General features: G+C 38.9%; 1 protein-coding gene across 2 annotated transcripts in view; it reads left to right on the top strand.

The window, feature by feature from the left end:
• Positions 1-878: 878 nt before the first annotated feature.
• The window catches only part of GPATCH1 (G-patch domain containing 1), a 32,557-nt gene continuing 10,825 nt past the window's right edge, over positions 879-22,610 (top strand). For both annotated transcript variants that reach the window (XM_034788353.1, XM_034788354.1), the window contains exons 1-13: positions 879-976; positions 4,802-4,936; positions 5,297-5,382; positions 6,104-6,264; positions 6,611-6,708; positions 6,877-6,926; positions 7,383-7,625; positions 9,228-9,375; positions 10,663-10,742; positions 14,765-14,969; positions 18,752-19,030; positions 21,909-22,087; positions 22,361-22,488. In XM_034788353.1, coding sequence (XP_034644244.1) covers positions 898-976; positions 4,802-4,936; positions 5,297-5,382; positions 6,104-6,264; positions 6,611-6,708; positions 6,877-6,926; positions 7,383-7,625; positions 9,228-9,375; positions 10,663-10,742; positions 14,765-14,969; positions 18,752-19,030; positions 21,909-22,087; positions 22,361-22,488 — 1,871 coding nt within the window. In that variant the 5' untranslated portion in view covers positions 879-897. The remainder of the gene's footprint in view (positions 977-4,801; positions 4,937-5,296; positions 5,383-6,103; positions 6,265-6,610; positions 6,709-6,876; positions 6,927-7,382; positions 7,626-9,227; positions 9,376-10,662; positions 10,743-14,764; positions 14,970-18,751; positions 19,031-21,908; positions 22,088-22,360; positions 22,489-22,610) is intronic.

Here is a 22,610-nt window from a genome sequence, read left to right as displayed (position 1 = left end):
AGTCGTATCCTGCCTATTCATCCTCATGGAGGAAGTGCTAGTGTTGCTGTATGATGAAGCTACAGGAAATTAAAAATGAAATCCCAGAGGAACCTGGCCCCACGCGCACACCATTCCAGGACAGGAATATGAAAGAGATCTCAAACACTTGTCCTGTTATTTCCAAGTTCATTGTGATTTTGCTGTGGCAGTCCTGCATCCTGCAAACATTCGTATGGTCATAGACGTTAGAAATGGAAAAGCCCTGTTAGGTAATGCAGTCTTACTCCCTCCGCAAGTACAGGGTTTCTTTCTGAGTATGTTTTCTATTGTATTGCCCCATCTAGATTTAATCTTGTCAGGGGCAAGTGTGTATTGGTGGTGGTGGGTTCTGCTTGCTTCTTAGCTTGGAAATATCCAGATGTAAAATATGAGCCAATGAATGATACATTTAAAATTATTAGGGTTATAATTATTATTAGGGTGCCCACCCATCCCTTATTTCATGGGACTGTCCCTTATTTCATTGATTTGTCCTGGAGGATGTCCACCCATCCCTTATTTTAAGATGTACTGAAATGTTATTAAAACTGATCACAAGTTACATTTTAAACATTACAGTGAAAGTTGATGATAATTGCATTGTATGCCTGAGGGTGGCAGAAATATAAACTTGAGAGAAAAAGACGTGATACTTCACACCGTCCCTCAGCAGCCCCAGGGCTTAATGGGGGAAGGGGCCCTGAGCTACAGCAGCCCCCTGGGGTTGCGGGCTCTGGGCACCTGAGGGCAGCCGCAGAGCAGACTAAGTCCGAGCAGGCCGCAGGTTGCTCCGCTCCACCCCCCCACAGCGATGGTGGCGCCCGCCGAGCGCCCCGCCTCTCTCACGTGACAGCGGCGTGGCGCCCTGGTCAGAAGATGGCGGCGCCGGAGGCCAGCGACAGTGAGGAGGAGGAGCTGGCGGGCTATGGCACCGCGCTGGAGCCGCTGCTGGAGGGTAAGGGAGCTCGGGGGGCACAGCCGCCCCGATCCCCTGGCTTGCGCGGAGGCGTCCCCCTATCTAGCCCGGCTAACGCTGCGGGCGGGCGGTGAGCGAGGGGCCTTGTCTCCCCGGAGCGCTCTGTCCACATGAGGCGGGGGAGTCGCCTTGAAGCCAGACCCAGCGGGGAAGCCCCCGTCTCGGCAGCCGCACATCCTGTCTGCTTCAGGGAGCCAGACGAGCAGCTCCTCTCCATGCCCGTCGCCTGGTCTGCGGCTTCCTTTTCGCCCTGTGTCCCGCAAGTCCCTTTCCCTGCCCGGCGCCTGGGAGAGACCCGCCCAGCTCTCCCCGGTCAGGGCCCAGTAAACACGGCCACCCCCGCCTAGCCCGCGGGGTTCCCTCTCGCCGGGGGAGAGAAGGGGTTGGGTGGGCGAATACTATGCACCGACGCTGTTGTGCTGCGGGGTGTTAATAGGGGAGGACAGGGTTGGCTCGGCCTGGTGGTTGGGGAGGCTTGATGTAGTAGTTCTTAGTGCACACTGCACAGCCAACACAGTCGTACCAGGGCAGGTCTACACTACAGTCAGGATCCAGGCTCTGAGATCGAGCCACTGGCTGTTGATTTAGCAGGTCTACAGAGGACCTGCCAAATGGACAGCAGATCGCTCTCCAGTCTACCCCTGTACTCAACAGAAGTGTAAGATAAGTTGACAGGAGAGTTTCTCCTGTCGACCCATCGCGGTAACTCTACCTAAGGTACTTCGACTCACGTAGCTGGAGTTGAGTAGTGTTGGTCGACTTAACACGGTAGTGTAGACATAGCTTTAGGGGGGAGTGGGTAGTACAGATGATAGGCTAAGAGCTGGCAAATGTACAAAACAAACAAACTGGAGGGGCTGCAGGGGATTCCCTTCTAATCTTTGAGGGCTTATTTACACTACCCACCAGATCGGCGGGCAGCGATTGATCCAGTGGGGGTTGATTTATTGTGTCTAGCATAGATTAATTGACCGCTGAGCGCTCTGCCATCGACTCCAGTACTCCACCAGAATGAGAAGTGCAAGCGGAGTCGACGGGAGAGGGTCAGCTGTCAACTTACTGCAGTGAAGACACTGCAGTAAGTAGATCTAAGTAAGTCGACTTCAGCTGTGCTATTCGTGTAGCTGAAGTTGCGTATCTTAGATCAACCCCGCATGGTAGTGTAGACAAGCCCTCAGTTACTGAAGTCTCAGGTGTTACTTGTTGCAGTAGACAGGTTTCAGAGTAGCAGCCGTGTTAGTCTGTATCCGCAAAAGATCTAAAAGTCTCAATATTACAACAACAAAAACTTCAAAAACACACTGCAATGAGAGACTGCTGAATTGGAATTAATTTGCAGATTGGACACCATTAGATTAGGCTTGAACAAAGACTGGGAGTGGATGGGCCATTACACAAAGTAAAACTATTTCCCCATGCTTATTCCCCCCCCGCCCCCACTACAGTTTGTCATATCTTCTTGTCAATTGCTGGAAATGGGCCATTTTCATTACCACTACAAACAGTTCTTTTTCTCTTCTGCTGATAATAGCTCACCTTAACTGATCACTGTCATTATAGTGTGTATGATAACACCCATTGTTTCATGTTCTCTGTGTGTGTGTATATAGATAGATATATCTATATCTATAGATATATATCTCTTCCTACTGTATTTTCCACTGCATGCATCCGATGAAGTGGGCTGTAGCCCACGAAAGATTATGCTCAAATAAATTTGTTAGTCTCTAAGGTGCCACAAGTACTCCTGTTCTTGTTGCAGTAGGTGGTCCTCAGTTTTCAGACACAAGTGTGATTAAGACCTGGGTCTGCACAAGGATTTTGTACAAATTCGATTACGATTGTGATTTTGTTTACCGAAATAGTTATACCAGTGCAACTCATAATGTGAACACAGTTATGCTGGTATAAAGATGCTTTATGTGAGTATAGTTTATTTCCCTTCATGTACAAGAATAAGCTAGACTACTTGTACTTCTTTAATAATACCAGGGTTGTTAAAGCTGTACAAATTTTGTGTGTAAACAAGGCCTAAGTTGACAGTATCTCTTTTAACAATGTCACTGCTAGGTCAAGTTCTCAAATGACTGTGCTTAAATGGAACATCAAAAATCCTGGCACCATTGAAGCACTAAGGCTTCAGTTCTCAGTACATTCAGACTGTTTCAATGACCTGGAAGTTCCATGCATTTCTGTAAAGCCTTGTTGTTGGTGTTCAGATTTTTAAAAATAAAGCTATGTTATATTTATTAAAGTTGACCTTTTTTTTTTTTTCCCACTTCTGTACTCAGATAACCAAAAACACTGTGCATGGCTGATACAAGACTTTTGCTGTAACAGAATTATATTTCTCATAAATGTTGGAATAGAACTGATGGAAGTAAACTGTGAAAGCCCTCATTGTTATTTACTTAGATAAAAGTAGAAAGCAATTAATTGTTGTAAAAGTTAGACTCTATACAGTAAAATCCCCCTGTGGTTTGTAGTGCTTCTTACCCAAGGAATAAATACAGTGTTGCTCATTTAATACTGTTTCTTATTGCCTTATAAGGTTCAGGGTCAATACTTTTTCCGTTATATCCAGTTTCATAAAACTGCCCTGCAGCTGGGTGTAAATAGGCATCCTAGCATCAAAAGCACAGAGTGCATGTAACCAGCTGTGGGTGGGTGGGTGTGCATGCATGTACATGCACAGGTGCACTGGCCACATGAATGTTTAACCTTCATCCCATGTATTATATATGTACAGTATTATATTTCAATGGTAAATATTTGCATAATGTAGGAATCCTGCCCTTTAAAGGCCATGGCAAGAGTTTTGAGGCCTGATCCTGCAAACACTTAATGGTGGGTAGTGTTGAAGTCAGTGGGCAGAAAGCACTGCATGCAGCAATTTTTCAATTGTCTGTCCCTGAGAATATAAATCTCTTGGAGAAATGACAGTATTCTACATGTTTTTGCCAAGCCAAGCACGCTTTTGGTTTTCAGTAAATAATAATGAGTGTACACACAACAATGAGTTTACACAAAAAGGAGATTATATATACACTTTAAAAGTGCTTATTATGCAAATCCCTCTGTTCCTTTGAAGTCATCTTGTTAAAGTGTGATTTCAGCACAGTTAGTTGTATAAAATATTTCAAGGTCCATGATCCTGCAATAGATTGCATGCAGCAGATGTTTGCACCTGTACGGAGCCTCATTGACTTCTCTTAGGGGGATGGTGCTATTACAAGTGTTATCTTTTGGCAGTGTCATGCAATTGAAGTTCTGACCACTTAAAGATAGCCCTGACTTTTAAAGATCCTGTTGACTGTTTGCAATGATAGTGTTGTTAGTTAACCTCTGTCTCGATTAATTTCAAAATTGGATAGTTATATTCTGCCTTCCAAATTCCTAAAGCTTCAGTTGGATATGATGTTAATAAAACTTAGCAATTTTCATAATGCTTTACAAACAGTGCTTAGAGCACCCTCTAAAATAGGAAAATAAATATTATTCGTCCCATTTTACAGATTGGGACATTAAGGAGACAGATAGTTTGTGGTTTGCCCACAGCCATGGAAAAAGTTGGTGTCAGAACTGGGATTAGGATTTAGAAATTCTTCACTATTTTTATTTTCTTATTCTCTCAGTTCCTGTTTTAAATAGCAGCATGTAGTGCTGACATGCACAGTTGAACTGCTGTCACTTTCCTCTTTAGAGTTGGCTGCTATTCCTGTGGGGAACAAATAGTTACTGAGAAGAGTGGGGATTTGATTCTCTGTTCGGGTTAACTTATTTTCCTGTTTTTTGTATTTGTAGGTGAACGAATTAAGAAGCCAGTTCCTCTTCAAGAGCAGACTGTTAAAGATGAAAAGGGACGATACAAACGTTTTCATGGAGCATTTAGTGGTGGTTTCTCTGCTGGCTACTTCAACACTGTTGGTTCAAAGGAAGGTCAGAGATTGTGTCTGAAACTAGTTCCTCTCGTGGAGAAGAACTGTAGTAATAATTTGTCAAAACATAACACTACTACATTTGTTTTTGGGAAAACAAATGTAAATTGATATTATGTATTTTTTTTCTGCTGATGTTCACTGTAAATAGTTATACTTTTCTATTAAAATGAACATCATTGAAGATGCTACCGGTGGAATGTTCTCCTTATGGATGCATCACGTTGTGTTGGCGTGTCCTTAATGTGTTTCTGATTAATAGAATGGCAAAATGGCAACATATTACCTTTTCCTTGATGCGTTCATACATTATATTAGAGTTTCTTTTTATACATTTCTTAAAGATTTGCTTTCTTTTAAGGATGGGCCCCTTCAACTTTTGTGTCATCACGTCAGAAGAGAGCAGACAAAACAGTCCTTGGACCAGAAGACTTTATGGATGAAGAGGTAAGTTTACAAAAATCATACAAAAAGTTGTGGCATGACAATACTTCAGATGTTTGGGCATTTTATCACTGTGTATATTGTTGCATGAATTTATGTAGATATGGATAATAGAATCATTTTTATTGTAGATAGTACTAATAAGAAATGTGTAAGAATGATCCATTATTTTAAATTTTCATCAAAGAACTGATTGAATCTTGTCAGGGACAAGTGTGCATTTGGTAGTGGTGGGTTCTGCTTACTTCTTAACTTGGAAATATTAGGATGTAAAATATGAGCATCCCTAGTTTTGCTGGCATAGTTTTGAGGGCTGATGGGTGTAGTTGGGAGCAGTTTCAGCCCTTGAATGTTTGTAGGCAATTTAAAAACCCTATTTTGTTTAACTAAGAGTCTTCTAGGTAGGACCTGTTTAAAATAAACAAAAAGAAAAACCTTACGAAACAGAAAGCAAACAAAACTTTCTAGGTCTCCATTATAAAGAAACATATGTAAATAAAGACTGTGATTTTTCAAAGGTGCTTAAGGGGAGGTAGGTGCCCAATTCCATTGAAATTTAATTAAAGTTGGACACCTCACTCCTGTAGGTGCCTTTGAAAACCCAGCCAAAATAAAGGGCATAAACTCCAGGTTTTCCTTGGATGGTCATCTTTAATATTAGTCTATATTTGAAGAAAAGTTATTTCTAATTAGAATTTTTCCATTTTGTGTGTGTGTTTTTCAGGATCTAAGTGAATATGGGATAGCGCCTAAAGAAATCACAACGACAGATGACTTTGCTTCCAAACCCAAAGATAGAATAAAAGAAAAAGCTAGGCAGATTGCAGGGGTAACTGCATCCATTCCAGGAGCCACTGCACTGGATGATTTAATAGCACCAGCAAAGTGAGTAGATATAGCGCCTCATCCCCAAAACATCTATGCTGTATTGGCAAGTAAAGGAATATCTGACTACTGCAGTTAGTGCAAATTACTGCAAAATATATAAAATTGCATTTTCAAAGGGACCTCCACCTGCCTTCTTGTTTTGCACATGCAAATTTGCGCACACTGTCATTTGCAGTTCTGCATGCAAGGTACAAATGATAATACATGAAGAATTGTGCTTACAGAAAACTGCTTTGAAAATTTGGCACATACTGTTATGAATTTATAGCTTTCAGGAGCTTCACTATGAATACTTTTAAATTAGGCTGTCAGCATAAATGTTGTGTTCTTAATTTTCTCTTAGAATAACTATTGGTGTTGAATTATTGCGAAAAATGGGCTGGAAAGAAGGACAAGGAGTTGGACCTCGAGTAAAGAGAAAGCCACGCAAACAAAAACCTGGTATGTTCAATTAAGTTTTGAGTCATGGAAAATGTAGAGTTTCTAGTCTTCTCTGTGCTATTGAGAAGATCTTGTAAAAACCTTTCATTTGCTCTGTGGTTAATGTAACTAAGAGAAACTTACTGAAGAATTGTAACTTTATAGTATGGTGCTGTTATGTCTTTACAGATCCTGAAGTAAAAGTATATGGCTGTGCGCTACCACCTGAAGGATCTGAGGTATTATGCAGGCAAAAGTTACTGTTTTTTATATAAAAAACAGTATTCGTAAGTTATATTTAAAGTATAACTTTCAATATATGTAAAAATGTATAACAAAAAAAATCTATTATATGACTAGAATACAAATATTTGTAGTGTTGGTCCCAGGACATTAGCGAGACAAAGTGGGTGATGTAATGTCTTTTGCTGGACCAAGTTCTGTTGGTGAAAATGACAAGCTTTCAAGCTACACAGAGCTCTTCTGAATATTAATGGTTGGGTTAAGGTAAACCTAGAACAGCTCCTTTTCTAGTCAGGCATGTGAAGTGATATCAGTGTGTATTTAGAGAACTCTTAAGCTTTTTCAGAATTGGACTTCATTTTATCTAAATGTTGCTGTGGAACTTACATTTTTATACTGCTGTACAGAGTTTAATGTTTATTTATTTGTAGTTTACTTTAACTTTGTAAAAGGATGAAGAGGATGAATATCAGCCAGAGAATGTGACGTTTGCACCCAAAGATGTAATGCCTGTAGACTTGACTCCTAAAGAGAATGTCCATGGACTTGGTTACAAGGGTCTAGACCCCACCAAAGCATTGTTTGGGGTTTCAGGAGAACACCCCAGTCTTTTTACTGATGGTTCTGAAAAGACAAGTAATCTACTTGGTGATCTGAGACATAGTAAAGGAAGAAAATTGGGTATCTCAGGCCAGGTAAAACATTACTGTATATACTGTGTTGCAGTGCCAGTTATAGGAAATAAATATGTTTGTCTTAAAATCTCTCTAAAATGGAATTAAAACAAAGTTTTAAAGCAAATTGAAAATACCATTTCTGTAATTAAAAATAATACTTTGTACTACTCTGTTCCCTTCTCTCTGAGAATCTGAAAGAGATCATGAATTAAATCTTAATAATACCTTGTGATATGGGATAGTAGGAGTATACCAAATTTGAGATGGAAAACTAAGGCACAGATAGGTAAAATGGACCAAACACCAAAAAACAGGGTCAGCCTGGATCTTGAATTTAATATATTTTTATTGGTTGAAAGAGGCAAGGATCATTGGTTCCTATTACATTATGCATCACATTCCAATATTAATATTGTGATTGAAATAAATTGTGGGAGAGTGGAATAAAACAAATGTATACAGTACTCTCCTTTTTTACATTGAAAGTACTCTTAAAATTGCAGTAGAATCTGCAAGGGCCAGATGCTATGCTTCCTAGTCCGTAATCAGGCAACACTTCTGTTTAAGTCAATGGCAATTTTTGCTGTAAATGTAGATATTTGTTATTACAGTGTTATTTCATATTCTCAGAGAGCCAGGAACAGTAGAAAAAAAATGACACTATCTTATCAATGTGAAGCAATGCTTTCATTAAATGTTCCCTTTCATAAGGTAGTCTCTCTTTTTTCCTACTGTTCCTGGCTTTTTGAGAAATAAAATGTAGATAATTTGATTTTTATTTCTCCATGAGATGGAAAATACTCAGAAACTGTAGAATGATCGCAAGAAACTTTGTGTGGTTTGAGAACAGGACTGGAAGGCAGGTTATCTTGCTTCTGTTCCCATTGCTAACAGGGCTTGCTATGAAGACATGGTTGAGTCCATGAAGCTTCTATATGGCTTAGTTAATGGGTGTAATGTAATAATATCATGATGAGTGTGGTGTAAGTAAAAATGAAAGTGAACATTAAATTTCTCCAATTGGAGTAAAATGAGCTTTTTGTGAACCAAAGATGTTTAATTTTTGGCCATTTCCTTCCAACGCTAGGTTCTGTCAGCTACATTCAATTTCCCTTTAGCACTATGCCCTGTGATTCATGTTTTCACACAGGAGAAACATTGTCAAGTTATGTGATGTTTGGGAAAAAATAAATATGGTCAAATATGGTTGTATTTATTCCCATTACGCTGTTCTTCTCCTCTTTAAAGGCTTTCTGCCAGCATATTATTTTCTTCCTTTAGAGGTCAACTAGTGCCGTTCGTATTTAGATGGCAGGATACATTGTTCAGTGTTATATAGCTAATCCTGCCGATTATAAACCAAACATGCCTCTGACATAGTGGTCCCAGTCCCTCTCTGCTGGAGGAGCTGGAGGACACGCTTGCTGTTTTGATCATTGGTCTCCCATTTGGCAGGGTATAGTACTTGCTACATGAAAGTTACTAAACTGGTCCCAAACATGTAATTTTAATTTCAGAGACAAAATATACATATTCTGACATGTTACTTTTTCAAGACAGAACTGTTATATTTTGACACTGTAGAATTCTAACCATTTTTAATTTAAAAAAATTTTCTAGGCTTTTGGTGTAGGAGCTTTGGAAGAAGACGACGATGATATATATGCTACTGAAACATTGTCAAAATATGATACAGTTCTGAAAGATGAGGAACCTGGAGATATGCTGTATGGTTGGACTGCACCTAAGCAGTATAAAAACAAGAAAGGTAAGAATTATAGATAGATCTGAAGTTTCAGTATAATTATACTTAAGATGTATATAAGAATGCTAACCTCTGTTTCCCAAATATGCTCATTTATAAAGGATTGATATTTTCTAGCCCTGAGATCTCAATATTTCACCTAGTTTCCTCCATTACCGTTACTTATAGTTCAAAAGCAGATTAAATGGAAAACTTCTGCTTTCTTCAGTTTAGTCATGTATTTATCTGAAAAAAAAAATTTTTTTTTTTTGCTCCAGAAAAAATAGTAAGTGAAAAGCAAAACCACTATAAAAATACAGATGATGTTAAGAGAGCTTATTCCAAAGTTGTCCATGGCCAAGGTATAAAATATTATATGGAAAAAATGTTAAATATCGTGGTTGAAAAGCACTCAAAAGTTAGGAAATGCCAGGATGAAAGTTGCCTATGCAATAGATATGAAACTAATTAGCATTATACAGCTCAAAATTACTACGAAAGAGGGCAGTTGTAAGAGGAAAATAATTACCACTAATAGTGATGATAGTTCACCACTAACATTAGTGGTTATGGTTGAAAATCTCAGAAATACTGTGTGCACTAGGTTAGAACTAATACTAGACCGTGATAACTAACACAGTAGTTTTAATGTCAGAAAAGATGCATGACTATTTAAGAATCCTTCAGTAATTTACTTGCAAATATAGGGTCTGATTTTGTCGCTCTTACTAATATGGGCAGTCTTGGAGATTTGAGTGGGGCTGCTCACATGAGTAAGTGCTGTAGGATCACGTGTATCATGTTGCCATGTATCATGCAAAGCAGCACTTGGTAAAGTACCATCTTTGGATTTAATGTAATGTACATACATAAACTTCTGAATTTCTTTCGAAATGAAATTGATTCCATCAACATTGGCTTGAATTTGGTTCCATCAACATACATAGTGTATAGCCAGTCACAGCCGTGGAGGCTTCGATGGATTCTGAATGAGATAGGCATGCCTCAGGGATTGTTGTTAAGCAAAAATTATGCAGGATATGAAAGTCAGTGGTAACTTTTGCATATTCTATTTGTATTATACAATGCATAGTAGTATTAGATATTGCTGATCATTCACAAGTTGAGAAAAACTGTAAAGGTTTTTAATAAGGAATTAAAAAATATTAGGACATACTAATTAAAGGATGCTGTATCAGAAAATAGAATAGTTTGAAATTATTTAGTTAAAAAATTAAAGTTGAATATCCCTGTTTATGAAGTTAGTTGTTGGCTTTGAAAGTTATGACTAATTCTGTAATCATTTTATAGGAATGGAGAAAGAAGTTAGATATATTGGCAAAATTCTGGATGGCTTTTCCTTGGCTTCTAAATCATCAGCTCCAAAGAAGGTAAATAAAACATAATTTTTCTCTTAGCAAAAACAACTGTTATAATTTTGCCATCTTTACGTGTCTAAATGTAGACAATAAGTAAACACTCATATGTCAATAATAATCAAATAATTTATGAAGGAAAGTTGTAAACAAGCCTAATATAGATCTAAAGAGTGATATGCAATTTGACTGAGCTCCTTTGTTATTACTCTATTCTACTGCATTCATATTGTGTCTTGTAATAGGAATAAACTTCTTGGTAAGCAACAAAGGTATCCTAAAGAGTCAAAACTATAGGTTTTCAGGTTGATAATACAAACCTGAAGTTTGTCCATCCACTAAATGTACTAAATACATTCAGAGCTGCTCACTACTGTTTGGCAGCAGTTTGGAGAATTGGTTTTAGCAAGAATAACATATATATTCTGCTTGTCTGTTGTTCAAACATAACATCATATTTTCTTAGTGACCAAGACCTCTCAAATTCACTCGTAATGACAAATTTGTTTTAACCCTATTTTTAGGACTTAATTTTAAATACAAGGGCTGGTCTACACTGGGGGGGATCGATCCAAGATACGCAACTTCAGCTACGCGAATAGCGTAGCTGAAGTCGAAGTATCTTGGATCGAATTACCTGGGGTCCACACGGCGCGGGATTGGTGGGCGCGGCTCCCCCGTCTCTTAACGAGACGCGATATATCGATCCCGGATAAATCGATTGCTACCCGCCGATACGGCAGGTAGTGAAGACATACCCCACGATGTATTGGTATAAGTGTAGAATGGGGTAAAATCCAGGCATATATAAAATTTTGTGACAGTATGCTTTTCCTAAAGAGGAAATAGAAAGAAAAATCCACTTAGTATACTTCACCATTAGGAGGCATTGGGATATCTGTTGTTTGTTGAGGACTATTCTTTTAAGAGATATGAAAACAGAATTTCAGTGGAGGATACAAAGGTATTTTAGAAGCTTAGGGAAACTATTCAACTTCTAAAATTTAACGTTTGAAAGTGCATGTATCACTGCTCTACAGCCAAAATGCTTCTGAAATAAATGTAGTCAAACTTTATTAATTCTGGGTCACTGAGAACGAAAATGATGCTTAAAATTGTTGATTGGCTCTAGTTTTCAAGATATGCTATTGGGTCAGTATATACGACCCTTGACTTGGGAATGGCGGAGGATAAGTGAGTTATAAAGGGAAGGGATCTCAATTTAAACCAGAAATGACTAAAATACACCTTTGACTGGATCTATGAATAAATCTATGACTGGGTTTGGACAGTACTTGCTTTTTAGGCAAAACAATGAATGATGCAATCTGAAGCTGGTATTGGGTCATACATGATATGAATTGCATCATGTTATTCCTAGAAGTCATGGATGATGCAATCATAACGAAGCTTACATCACTCTGCTGAACAAATTGCCCTATATCAGCTCTAGAAATCATCCAGTGTCGTGCTCTCTTCTTTGTCAGTGTTTGATTTTGCAAAGGGACACATTTCTGTTTAGCCAAAATGAGCAGAGATGCCTCGTGCTTGTGTGAACAGTGCAGATAACTTCTGCTATGTTTGTAGTGAAGTGACTTTTGCATCACAAAAGCGCAGTATAACCATTATAGTTATGAAAGCCTATCACCTTTATTTTGGCTGCAAAATTGGAGATCAGGACAAGAGGTGGGCCCCACACATATGCTGCAACACTTGTGCAACAAATCTTCGCCAGTGGTTGAACAGGAAAAGGAAATCTATGCCTTTTGCAGTGCCAATGATTTGGAGAGAGCCAACAGATCATACCAGCTATTGTTACTTCTGCATGGTGTCTCCAGTTGGGAAAGGTGTGTCAAAGAAGAAAAAGTGGACTGTGCATTATCCAAACATTCCATCAGCTATACGCCCAGTACCCCACGGAGAAGGACTGCCGGTTCCTGATGCACCAGAATCATTCTCACTTGAGTCAGACGAGGAAGAGGATGAAACTTCTGGTCCTGAACCATCAATGTCACAGGACCCACATTTTCTCCCATCCTCCTCCTCTGAACCGCACCTCATAACACAAGGTGAACTGAATGACCTTGTCAGGGATTTGGCCTACCCAAGAGTAAGGCAGAGCTGTTGGGCTCCAGACTACAGCAGTGGAATCTCCTGGCAGGTGATGTTAGGGTTTCCATGTTCCGTGACCGTCAAAAGGATCTTGTCCCATTCTTCTTCCTGGAAGGTGATCTTGTAGCCTGCAACAACATTGATGGTGTGATGGCAGCCCTCAACATCGTTCACGATCTAGATGAGTGGAGACTGTTCATTGATTCATCGAAGACGAGTCTTAAAGCTGTTTTACTGCATAATGGCAATGTTTTGCCATCAATTCCAGTTGGTCATGCAGTCCATAGGAAGGAAACCTATGACAACATGAAACACCTTTTGAGGTGCATAAACTATGACCAACATCAGTGGCAGCTTTGTGGCGATTTGAAGGTTGTTGCTCTCTTGCTTGGTCTGCAGACTGGATACACAAAGTACTGCTGTTTTCTCTGCGAATGGGATAGTCGTGCAAGAGATTCCCACTACATCAAGAAAGATTGGCCACTCCGACAGTCATTGGAGCCTGGGAGGAAAAGTATTCAGCATCCACCACTTGCTTGAATCAAGGAAGATTTTGTTATCGCCCTTATACATCAAGCTGGGTCTGATGAAGAACTGTGTCAAGGCCATTGACAAAACACAAGCAGCTTTCAAGTACCTCCGTGGAAAATTTCCAATGTTAGGTGAAGCTAAGATAAAGGAAGGTGTCTTTGTTGGTCCTCAGATTCATGAACTTCTTCGAGATGATGCATTTGACCATGCACTGCGTGGCAAGGAAAAGACGGCATGGAAAGCCTTCCAGTTAGTGGCAATAAATTTTCTCGGAAACAACAAGGCAGACAACTACAGGTTGTTGGTGGAAAACCTCCTCAAGGCATACAAAAGCCTTGGTTGCAACATGTCACTAAAGATACATTTTTTTGCACTCTCATCTAGATTTTTTTTTCCACCGAACTGCGGAGCAGTGAGCGATGAGCACGGCGAGCGATTTCACCAGGACATTGCAACAATGGAGAAATGCTGTCAGGGCAAATGGAGCCCATCAATGCTTGCAGACTATTGCTGGACAGTGACGAGATGCTCCATTTAATGAATACACGAGACAAGCCAAGAAGCGCTGAGTAGACACTGAATAGGACTAAACTATATACATAATAGTTTTTTGCCTTTTGTTTCATAATAAATTTTATTTATATAATCCTTTTGCTGATTTTTAAAGTGTTACATAAACAGGACAGGTGAAATATTATCATGTAAAGCAACCATAAACATATGAAAAGACCTAGGTTTACAATTTATGATTAAAACTCTACTATCTACACAATATACATAGACATAAAATGTAAAAACTTAAGTATCTTAGAAACAGTAGCCAATCAGTTGTTTTAATTGTTATATTTGAATTCAGCACATCAAAATACATAATAAATAGCACATTTTATCTCTGAAGCCAACGACTTCTCAAAAATTGTAGACCAGTGTAATTCCCATTTTAAGGAAGGTAAATTCTTAAGCAATATCCAAAGCATTTTCTGAAATATTTTTTTTTTAAAAAAGCAGTTCTTGATTTGCTATTTGATCTATGGTATAATTTTTATAAACTGACAATTTGGTAATTATTTTTTTCAAGTTTCAAATGTTCCTATTTATTACAATGCCATTTATTTATTGATTCAGACTAATTGAGCCTGTCTAGTTTGTTTGTTTGTTTGTTTGTTATATAGCTTACTTTTCTATTGTTAATGTTCACAAATTAAATTGACAGTACTTAAAGGAGTATATAGGTTGTGGATGTCCTTTTCTGCAAGTCTGAGCAGTATATACTAGTAGTCTATAGTAAGACTAACTTTTGTACGCTGTCTTGTGGTGTTAGTGAAGGACATCTCATCTATAAATAACAAATATGAAACTACATCTCTCACTGTGTTTTCTGTTTATTTTGGAAGACTTATCTACCGCCTGACCTGCCAAGGGATTACAGACCAGTCCATTACTTTCGACCAGTGATAACAGCTAGAAATGAAAACCCCCTTTTACTTCAGGCATTAGTTGAATCAACTGGGAAACGTGAGATTGATACTCCACAGCAAAACAGACACACACTGAATGCATCTCAGAGGAGGGAATTGCTAGGAGAGACTGCTCTAAAAGGTATGTGACATAGTGTGTGACCATACTTCTCCTTGTTTCATTATAATTTAGATTCACTTAACACTGACTAAACTACTAGGTTATCCCCATAATATTTTTAGCACAGGAAATACTTGTTTACAATCTTGAATATATATATTTTCTAATTTAATAAAACTAAAACTAAAAATAAAACACCCCTTATGTTAGCCAAAATATTAGACAATATGATCCCTAAATGTCAATTACTGGGAATACCTACAGGTGTTTTCAGTTACTCACACTAATTAAAGGAGAACAGTGTGTGTGTAAAGGTATTTCATTTTTTGCTTCCATGAAGCCTAAATTTATTTTTTTAAATTTCTGCTTGTGGGTTTTTGGTTTTGTTTTTTTTTTAACCCTAGAAATTCAGATCTTGTGTAGCCTGGAAGATTTTATAGCGCTCTAGTCACTAGTGGTGTTATGACATTATATGAGTCTCGAGAAAATAGCAAATAAGAGGGAAAGGGGATGTTAGACTTTTTAAAACTTTTTTGGTTAACACTTGTTTAATATCAACCAGTAAAGATACTGGAGAAAGAACATATTAATTGCCTTTCCCTTCAGTTAAGTTGTGAGACCACAATACTCATGCTGCGAGACAGGGTGGATTTTAAGCCGCAAGCAGGTAACCTTTAGTAAAATAATCTATTTTAATCTTGCTTTGCATTTGTACGTTGGCGTTATTATGCTAAAGAAAGGTTGGTTCTCATTGGTTGGTAACCATTAAAATATGTTGATTTGCAACTAAATGTAGCCTTTGTACTAAGGTTCTTCTTTTTGCTAACCAAGATATTCTATATTTATACACATGTATTTAAACAAGTATATCATTTAATTTACATTTATTCAGATTTTTAATTTTTACATTTACATTGTTTAGAATGTGGCGAATGATGCATTTCTTTACTAGATTATTCATTTTTTTACTTGATTTGTATCAAGCTCTGTTTGAATAGAAATTTAATTAAAAATGCACAAAGCAAGCATTTTTAATTTTATTAGACAAATACAACTATCAAATGTGTGCGATACATAAAAAAACAAGTCTTAATTTATCAAAATGTGTTCTTCATTTAAAACTGACTTATTAAACAAAGGAAGTATTATATGTGGTTACTGAACTCTTTGTTTCTCATCGCCATGTCCTTCAAGATTTTAGAACTAATAGGCCTCGTTCTCTCACCTAGTTTTATTAATAGATTAGAAGAAAAACCTATTTTTCTGCCTTTTTTTTTTTTTTTAAACTCCCATTGGGTTTTTTACTTTGAGTGAACTAGTCATTGAATTGAATTAGTTGAATAAACTGAGATGAAGAAAACATTATTTCTTTGCATGCACAAGAGGCTACTCTTGCCAGAAGCTGATTTAGCACTTGAACAATCTCAGGTTCCAGATACTTAGCCAGTGTACTTCCCACCAGTGCAGTGGTTTGACTTTCTTTAAAACTTGCCAGCAAACATGTACTGCTTAATATTTGTTGTTTAATTTAAATTATTTTATTTAAATTATTTTAATAGACAATAATAAGTTTAGGCCTTAGCATAGGTTGTCATCATTTCAAATTTAACTTGAAATAGGTTTATTTATAAAAAAAAAAAAATAAACCTGCATTTTATTTAAATAAAAAAATCTGATTTTGATAAAAGCCATCTGATTGTTTTGATTTTTTTCTTTAAATAATAGATTTTTATCCACCCTGCTCTGAGACCCCCCCAGAAGAAGGGGCCCCCGCAAAACCTGGAAAGGTCAGACTTCACATTTCTCAGTAAAAACTAAGGAGGACGCTTCCTTTTTGTCTTTAGCCTTTCAAGCCTTTTCCACACATCATAAATAAGCAAAATATGGCACAAACATAACTTAAAAAAATATCCATTGCAGGTCACTTTTAAATAGTTGTGACAGAAATTAAGATTGTATAATGGCTACAATAATGCTATTTTGTCAGCTTTTAAAGCATTCCACCTGGTAAAGCTCCATGGCATGGCCTTTAACTTTCCGCCTCGTGAGAACTGGAGATACTCTCCGAACTAACAGTGCTACTCTTTAATCAACAGGAATAGTTGTTGTTGGGTAATATGAATAATTCCCTCATCCTTGCCCCCGAGGGCTGACCATGACGCTTCTGTAGCATCCCCAGCCCTTCTTCACTTGGGAAGCAAGTGACTGGGACCGGGAGATGCACTGTACATGGCAGAGTTTGGCACTGAGATCACTGGGCTAACCAAGCGCAAAATATATTTATAACTGAAAACAGCATAATAGATTAATATAATAGCTAAATTATATGCAATATAATTAATAAATATATATGCACATGTTTATGTAATGAAAAAAGAAAATATATGGAATTGTCCAAAACTTTCAAACCACTAATGTAACTACAGTAAAAGCTATGTTATCCAGCACTTTGCCAACTGGAAAGCTCTATAAACTGGCATTTCTGATCTTCATTGAAAGTCTGGTTTATAGTCCGGTTGGTGCAGGGCTGGCAGGCTCCCTAGCTGGCTTCACATGGCTCCCTGGAAGTGGCAACATGTCCCTGCTGCTCCTAGGCGGAGGAATGGCCATGAGAGGTGTGGGGTCTGGGAGGGAGTTTGTGTGCGGGAGGGGGTTTGGGGCAGAGGGTCAGGGTGCGGGATGGGTTTTGGGGTGCTTGATCCGGGCAGCGCTCACCTTGGGCAGCTCCCTGCAAGTGGCAATATGTCCCTGCTGCTCCTAGGCAGCGATGCAGCTAGGCAGCTCTGCGCACTGACCCCACCCCGCCCCTAGGTGCTGGCTCCAGAGCTCCCATTGGCCAATGGGAACTATGGCCAATGGGAGTTGCAGGGGCGGCACCTGCAGGTGGAAGCAGCGCGCAGAGCCACCTAGCTGCGCCTCTGCTTAGGAGCATCAGGGACATGTCGCTGCTTGTGGGGAGCTGCTCGAGGTGAGCGCTACCTGGATCCAGCACCTCCTCCTGCACCCAAACTCCCTCCCAGAATTCGCGCCCTGCACCCACTCCCCTGCCCTGAACCCTCTTCCCCCATCCAAAGTCCCTCCCTCTTAGTTAACCGGAATTTTTGACTTACCAGTACCTCCCATTTCCCCAACATGCCAGATAACAAAGCTTTTACTGTATTAGATTCTGAAGGTTTAAAAAAAAAAAAAAAAGGAGCATATACATATGCTGTACAAAATTTTACATTCCAGATTTCTATGAAGTCTAGATCTTTACACTATCAAATGTAGACATCCCTGGTTTATACTATGCCGGTTGATTTGTTTTTCATCATATGTATCTATATATATATCTATCAGTACAGAAATCTGGTGGGGCACAATACATACGAATGAGTGTGAGGCACTATCCTGCTCCTTTCATAAAAGATGCATCCACTCAAACAACAGTAGGTGCACCAAAGATGTAACTTGTAAAAGCGATGTGTGTCTGTCTATAATTTTTTATATTAGTGTAAAAATTGCAGAGAGAGCCACTTCTGGTTTAAAAAAAAAAAAAAATCTCATCTCTTTAAATGACCATTTAAAAATATTCCCTCAGGGTTTCCAGCAAAATTGTGACATTTAAAATTAACCACTACTAGAGTATTGATTTTTTGATGATTTCTTGGGTATCTGAATGTGTATACATCCTATATTTAGACACATTTTTGTTTAGATAGGGAAATAATATACATGTAATATGTTTTATTCATGACAGTAGAGATAGTTACAAAGATGTTTACTTTTACAAATACCTCCTTATTGCTTTTTTCTATCCTCAGGTCCATCTCCTTCTGTTTTGGAGTATCTGTCAGGGAAAGACAAAGAGAGAATCAAAGAAGCAATACAGGCAGCTGAACAACAAATGAAAACACAAACTTTGCCTCAGCAATCCCTGAATATTTCATCTGCCTCAGATGGTGTTAAGCACAAGTGGCAAATGGCATTGGGGGGGCAGTTAGCCACCCCTGGTTCTAGTGACTTCAAACCATTTGCAAAAAATCCAGAAAAACAAAAAAGATATGAGGATTACATAGAGAGTCTTAAACAAGGACAAAAAGGTAACTAGCAAATGGTCATGAAACTCTTCTGCATTTTTTTTATTTGGAAAAAGTTATTTCTGTAATTTTAAGTATTTCATTTTAAGCTTCTCATAGGCTTGATTCCAGAATTCCATATGTAGCGTTTTTCCTTCTGTTTTCTGAGGCCCTAATCTTGCAAAATTTAGGCACATAAGTAATCCCATTGACTTCAGTGAGACTACGCATTAATTTAAGTGTTTGCAAGATTGGGAGCTTTGATCATACTCATCTTAGTTTCTCTGATCCCTCATAATGTAGCTCACAACCTCACAGATTAGGGGTTTTCAACCTTTTTCTTTCTGAGGCTCACCCCAACATGCTTTAAGAACTCCACGGCCCACCTGTGCCACAACAAATGGTTTTCGGCATATAAATGCCAGGGCTGGTGCTAAGGGGTAGGAAGCAGGGCAACTGCCCACCAAGCTACATTGCTCTGGCTTCAGCTTCTGCCCCAGGTGGCGAGGCTCAGGGCCCTGGGCTTCAGCCCCATCCGGTGTGAGACTTCAGCTCTCTGCCCTGGGTCGCAGCGAGTCTAACACTGGCCCTGCTTGGCAGCCCCTGTGAAACCTGCCCGTGGCCCCCGGGGCGGGCCCTGGACTTCTGGTTGAGAACTGCTGTCATGGACCATACTGTGATCTTGCAGTTTTTGTTTTGTTTTGTTTCCTTCTTGTTTACCTTCCAGCTCCATACCTTCAACCTGCTTTTAATACTCATCTCTCTTTTGTAATTAAGACCGTATGTACTCTGGGTACAGTGGGACCATAGTAATGTTAACGTAGTCTGTCACCAGGAAGTATCCTTCATTCCCTACCCCCATACAACAGTTTCATGTTTCAGAATACCCATTTACGTAAAATATAATGATTTTCAATAGTTGTTATTTTTAGGGATGGGTATTTTTGCTATGCTCTCCAGGCCACCTTGCTCCACTCTTCAGGTCCAGCTTAAAACCTTCCCCCCTGCTCCCCAAATATGCCAGGGAAATGGTAGTTGGCTTTAGCAGTTAATATCCAGGGCTCCCTGTTATTCAGTGGCTGTGCTGTTCTCCAGGAAAATCAGCTACCCAGCCTGTGCTTCTGGGTTCCCCCCGCTTTCCATCTGCAAACTGGGCTTCAGCTCTGCTGGGCTTCATGGATCAGTGTAGGGAGCAGGTACTGTAATCCAGTTGACTTGCATTTGTGGGGAAAACTGGATAATGAGAGACAGATCTCAGCAAGACAGGGAAACAGAAAACAAATGTCAGATGCCCAGTTGCAGCAAAAGGGCAAATTCTGTGGCAAAAATGCTGATTTTTGAGGTATTTTTGAAAAAAGCCATATCTATGGAGTCCATGGGGTCTCTTACTAAGATGAAGGAAAACTTGGAATCAGAAGTTGGTCCAATAAAAGATGTTACTTAACCCACCTTGTGTCTCTGAGATGGAGGCATGTTACTACACCTCTACCTCGATATAACGCTGTCCTTGGGAGCCAAAAAATCTTACCGCGTTATAGGTGAAGCCGCGTTGATCCACTGGAGTGTGCAGTCGTCTCGTCGTCCTCCACTCCCCTGCCCTGAACCCTCTTCCCCCATCCAAAGTCCCTCCCTCTTAGTTAACCGGAATTTTTGACTTACCAGTACCTCCCATTTCCCCAACATGCCAGATAACAAAGCTTTTACTGTATTAGATTCTGAAGGTTTAAAAAAAAAAAAAAAAGGAGCATATACATATGCTGTACAAAATTTTACATTCCAGATTTCTATGAAGTCTAGATCTTTACACTATCAAATGTAGACATCCCTGGTTTATACTATGCCGGTTGATTTGTTTTNNNNGGAGCCAAAAAAATCTTACCGCGTTATAAGTGAAACCGCGTTATATCGAACTTGCTTTGATCCACCGGAGTGCCAAGCCGCCCCCCTCCTTCCGGAGCACTGCTTTACCACATTATATCTGAATTTGTGTTACATCGGGTCGTGTTATATCAGGATAGAGGTGTACTTTGTTTTTTTATGTTATTTCAGGTGCATTTGGCTGTTCTTTGATGTTGAGCTCTGTCTTTGTGCCAGTAGTTTATCTGCTCAGGACATAGATTGTTGCTTTGTATAAAATGGAACGACTTAAATGTATTTATTAGTAGAACAGGATGAAAATGCAGGAAATCTTGAAATAATGTGGAAGGTCAAAAACCTCATATCAGAAGCTCGGCTTGATGTTGATTTTGTCCTCTCTCCTCTAGAAGCAAATATGAACCAAAATCTGTTCGTTGTAAACAGGAAAGGATGATTTTTTATTTTTTTTTAAGCTACTTGGCACATCTGAATTTGTACTTATGAGCGCACACATTTTATGCATCCAAAAAGCCAATTTGAATACTCAAGTACATATCTAAACTTTAAACTTTACTAGCAGGTTCACATATTGAGCTTTTTACCTTTACATTTCAAGCATTTTGTTGGAGTTGTGTGTGGAGTTGTTTTGTTTTCTATGGAGCAATTCATATTTTGTATATTCCAGCGTGCATTACAGAGCAGTGAGTTAGGTGTCGATAGTACAGTAATGGGTTAGGTAAATGAAGTAGCCATCATTCATTTGTCAAAGATTGTCATTCTGACACTATCTTGGGCAGTCATCCTTGGCTACAGAAGAATAGTATATCCAGCAAGACACCCGGGGTTACCCCTAGTCTTTATTTCTGAAGTTTTTGGCACATTTATATTCAACTACATATTCATCAGACCCTTGTGGAGATGAGCTTGGCTTCTTGAATTGGTTTAACTCATTTTGTGATTCTTTCAAACAGCATACAAGTGTATTTTATACTTAAAAGTAACTTTTAAGGGCTTCTAAGCATTTCTGTCCTTTAACTTACAATAGATACACCAGAAAGTCATTCAGATCCGGGTATGACAGAATGGGAGCGAGGAAGGGAACGAGAGGAGTTCTTCCATGCAGCAGTGCTCTACAAATCCTCTAACTCAGTCCTGTCATCAAGGTTTACTCGGGCCAAGCATGAAGATGACACCGACAAAGTGGAAGTTCCTCGAGACGAAGAGGTTCATGCTGTTAATAATCCTGTATTGTGATAACCTGTGTTAACACTCAGTAGCACAGTCCAATTTATTTAAAACATCATGGTAGAAGATAAATGTAATAATGTTCTGTTGCCGTAAGAAACCAAAAGGAAATATACAATACTGCTCGCACAGCAGTAGTTAAGTATTTATCCTTTAAGTTCACTGAATGTTGACACCATTACCATAATAACAGGCATTTTAAGAAGGTGATTATATTCTGTAGAGTATATAATCAACATTTGAATTTTACAGATGGATATTAATGACAAAGAATCTGCAGTGAAGATGAAGATGTTTGGCAAGCTCACAAGAGATAAGTTTGAGTGGCACCCTGAGAAGCTATTGTGTAAAAGATTTAATGTTCCTGATCCCTACTCTGAGTAAGATGATTAATATCTTAATGCTTTCAAAATAATTTTTTTAATTGTTCTGAAATGTGTGTTTGTGTAATGTTTGGGGAACATGCCAGCTTGACATCTCTGAAGGCTGAAACCCTCTCTTT

The sequence above is a fragment of the Trachemys scripta genome, chromosome 13 (assembly GCF_013100865.1).
Source record: "Trachemys scripta elegans isolate TJP31775 chromosome 13, CAS_Tse_1.0, whole genome shotgun sequence".
Taxonomy (NCBI): Eukaryota; Metazoa; Chordata; order Testudines; family Emydidae; genus Trachemys; species Trachemys scripta.
Note: the sequence above shows the minus strand (reverse complement) of the source record. Positions and strands in the feature narration are given on the sequence as shown.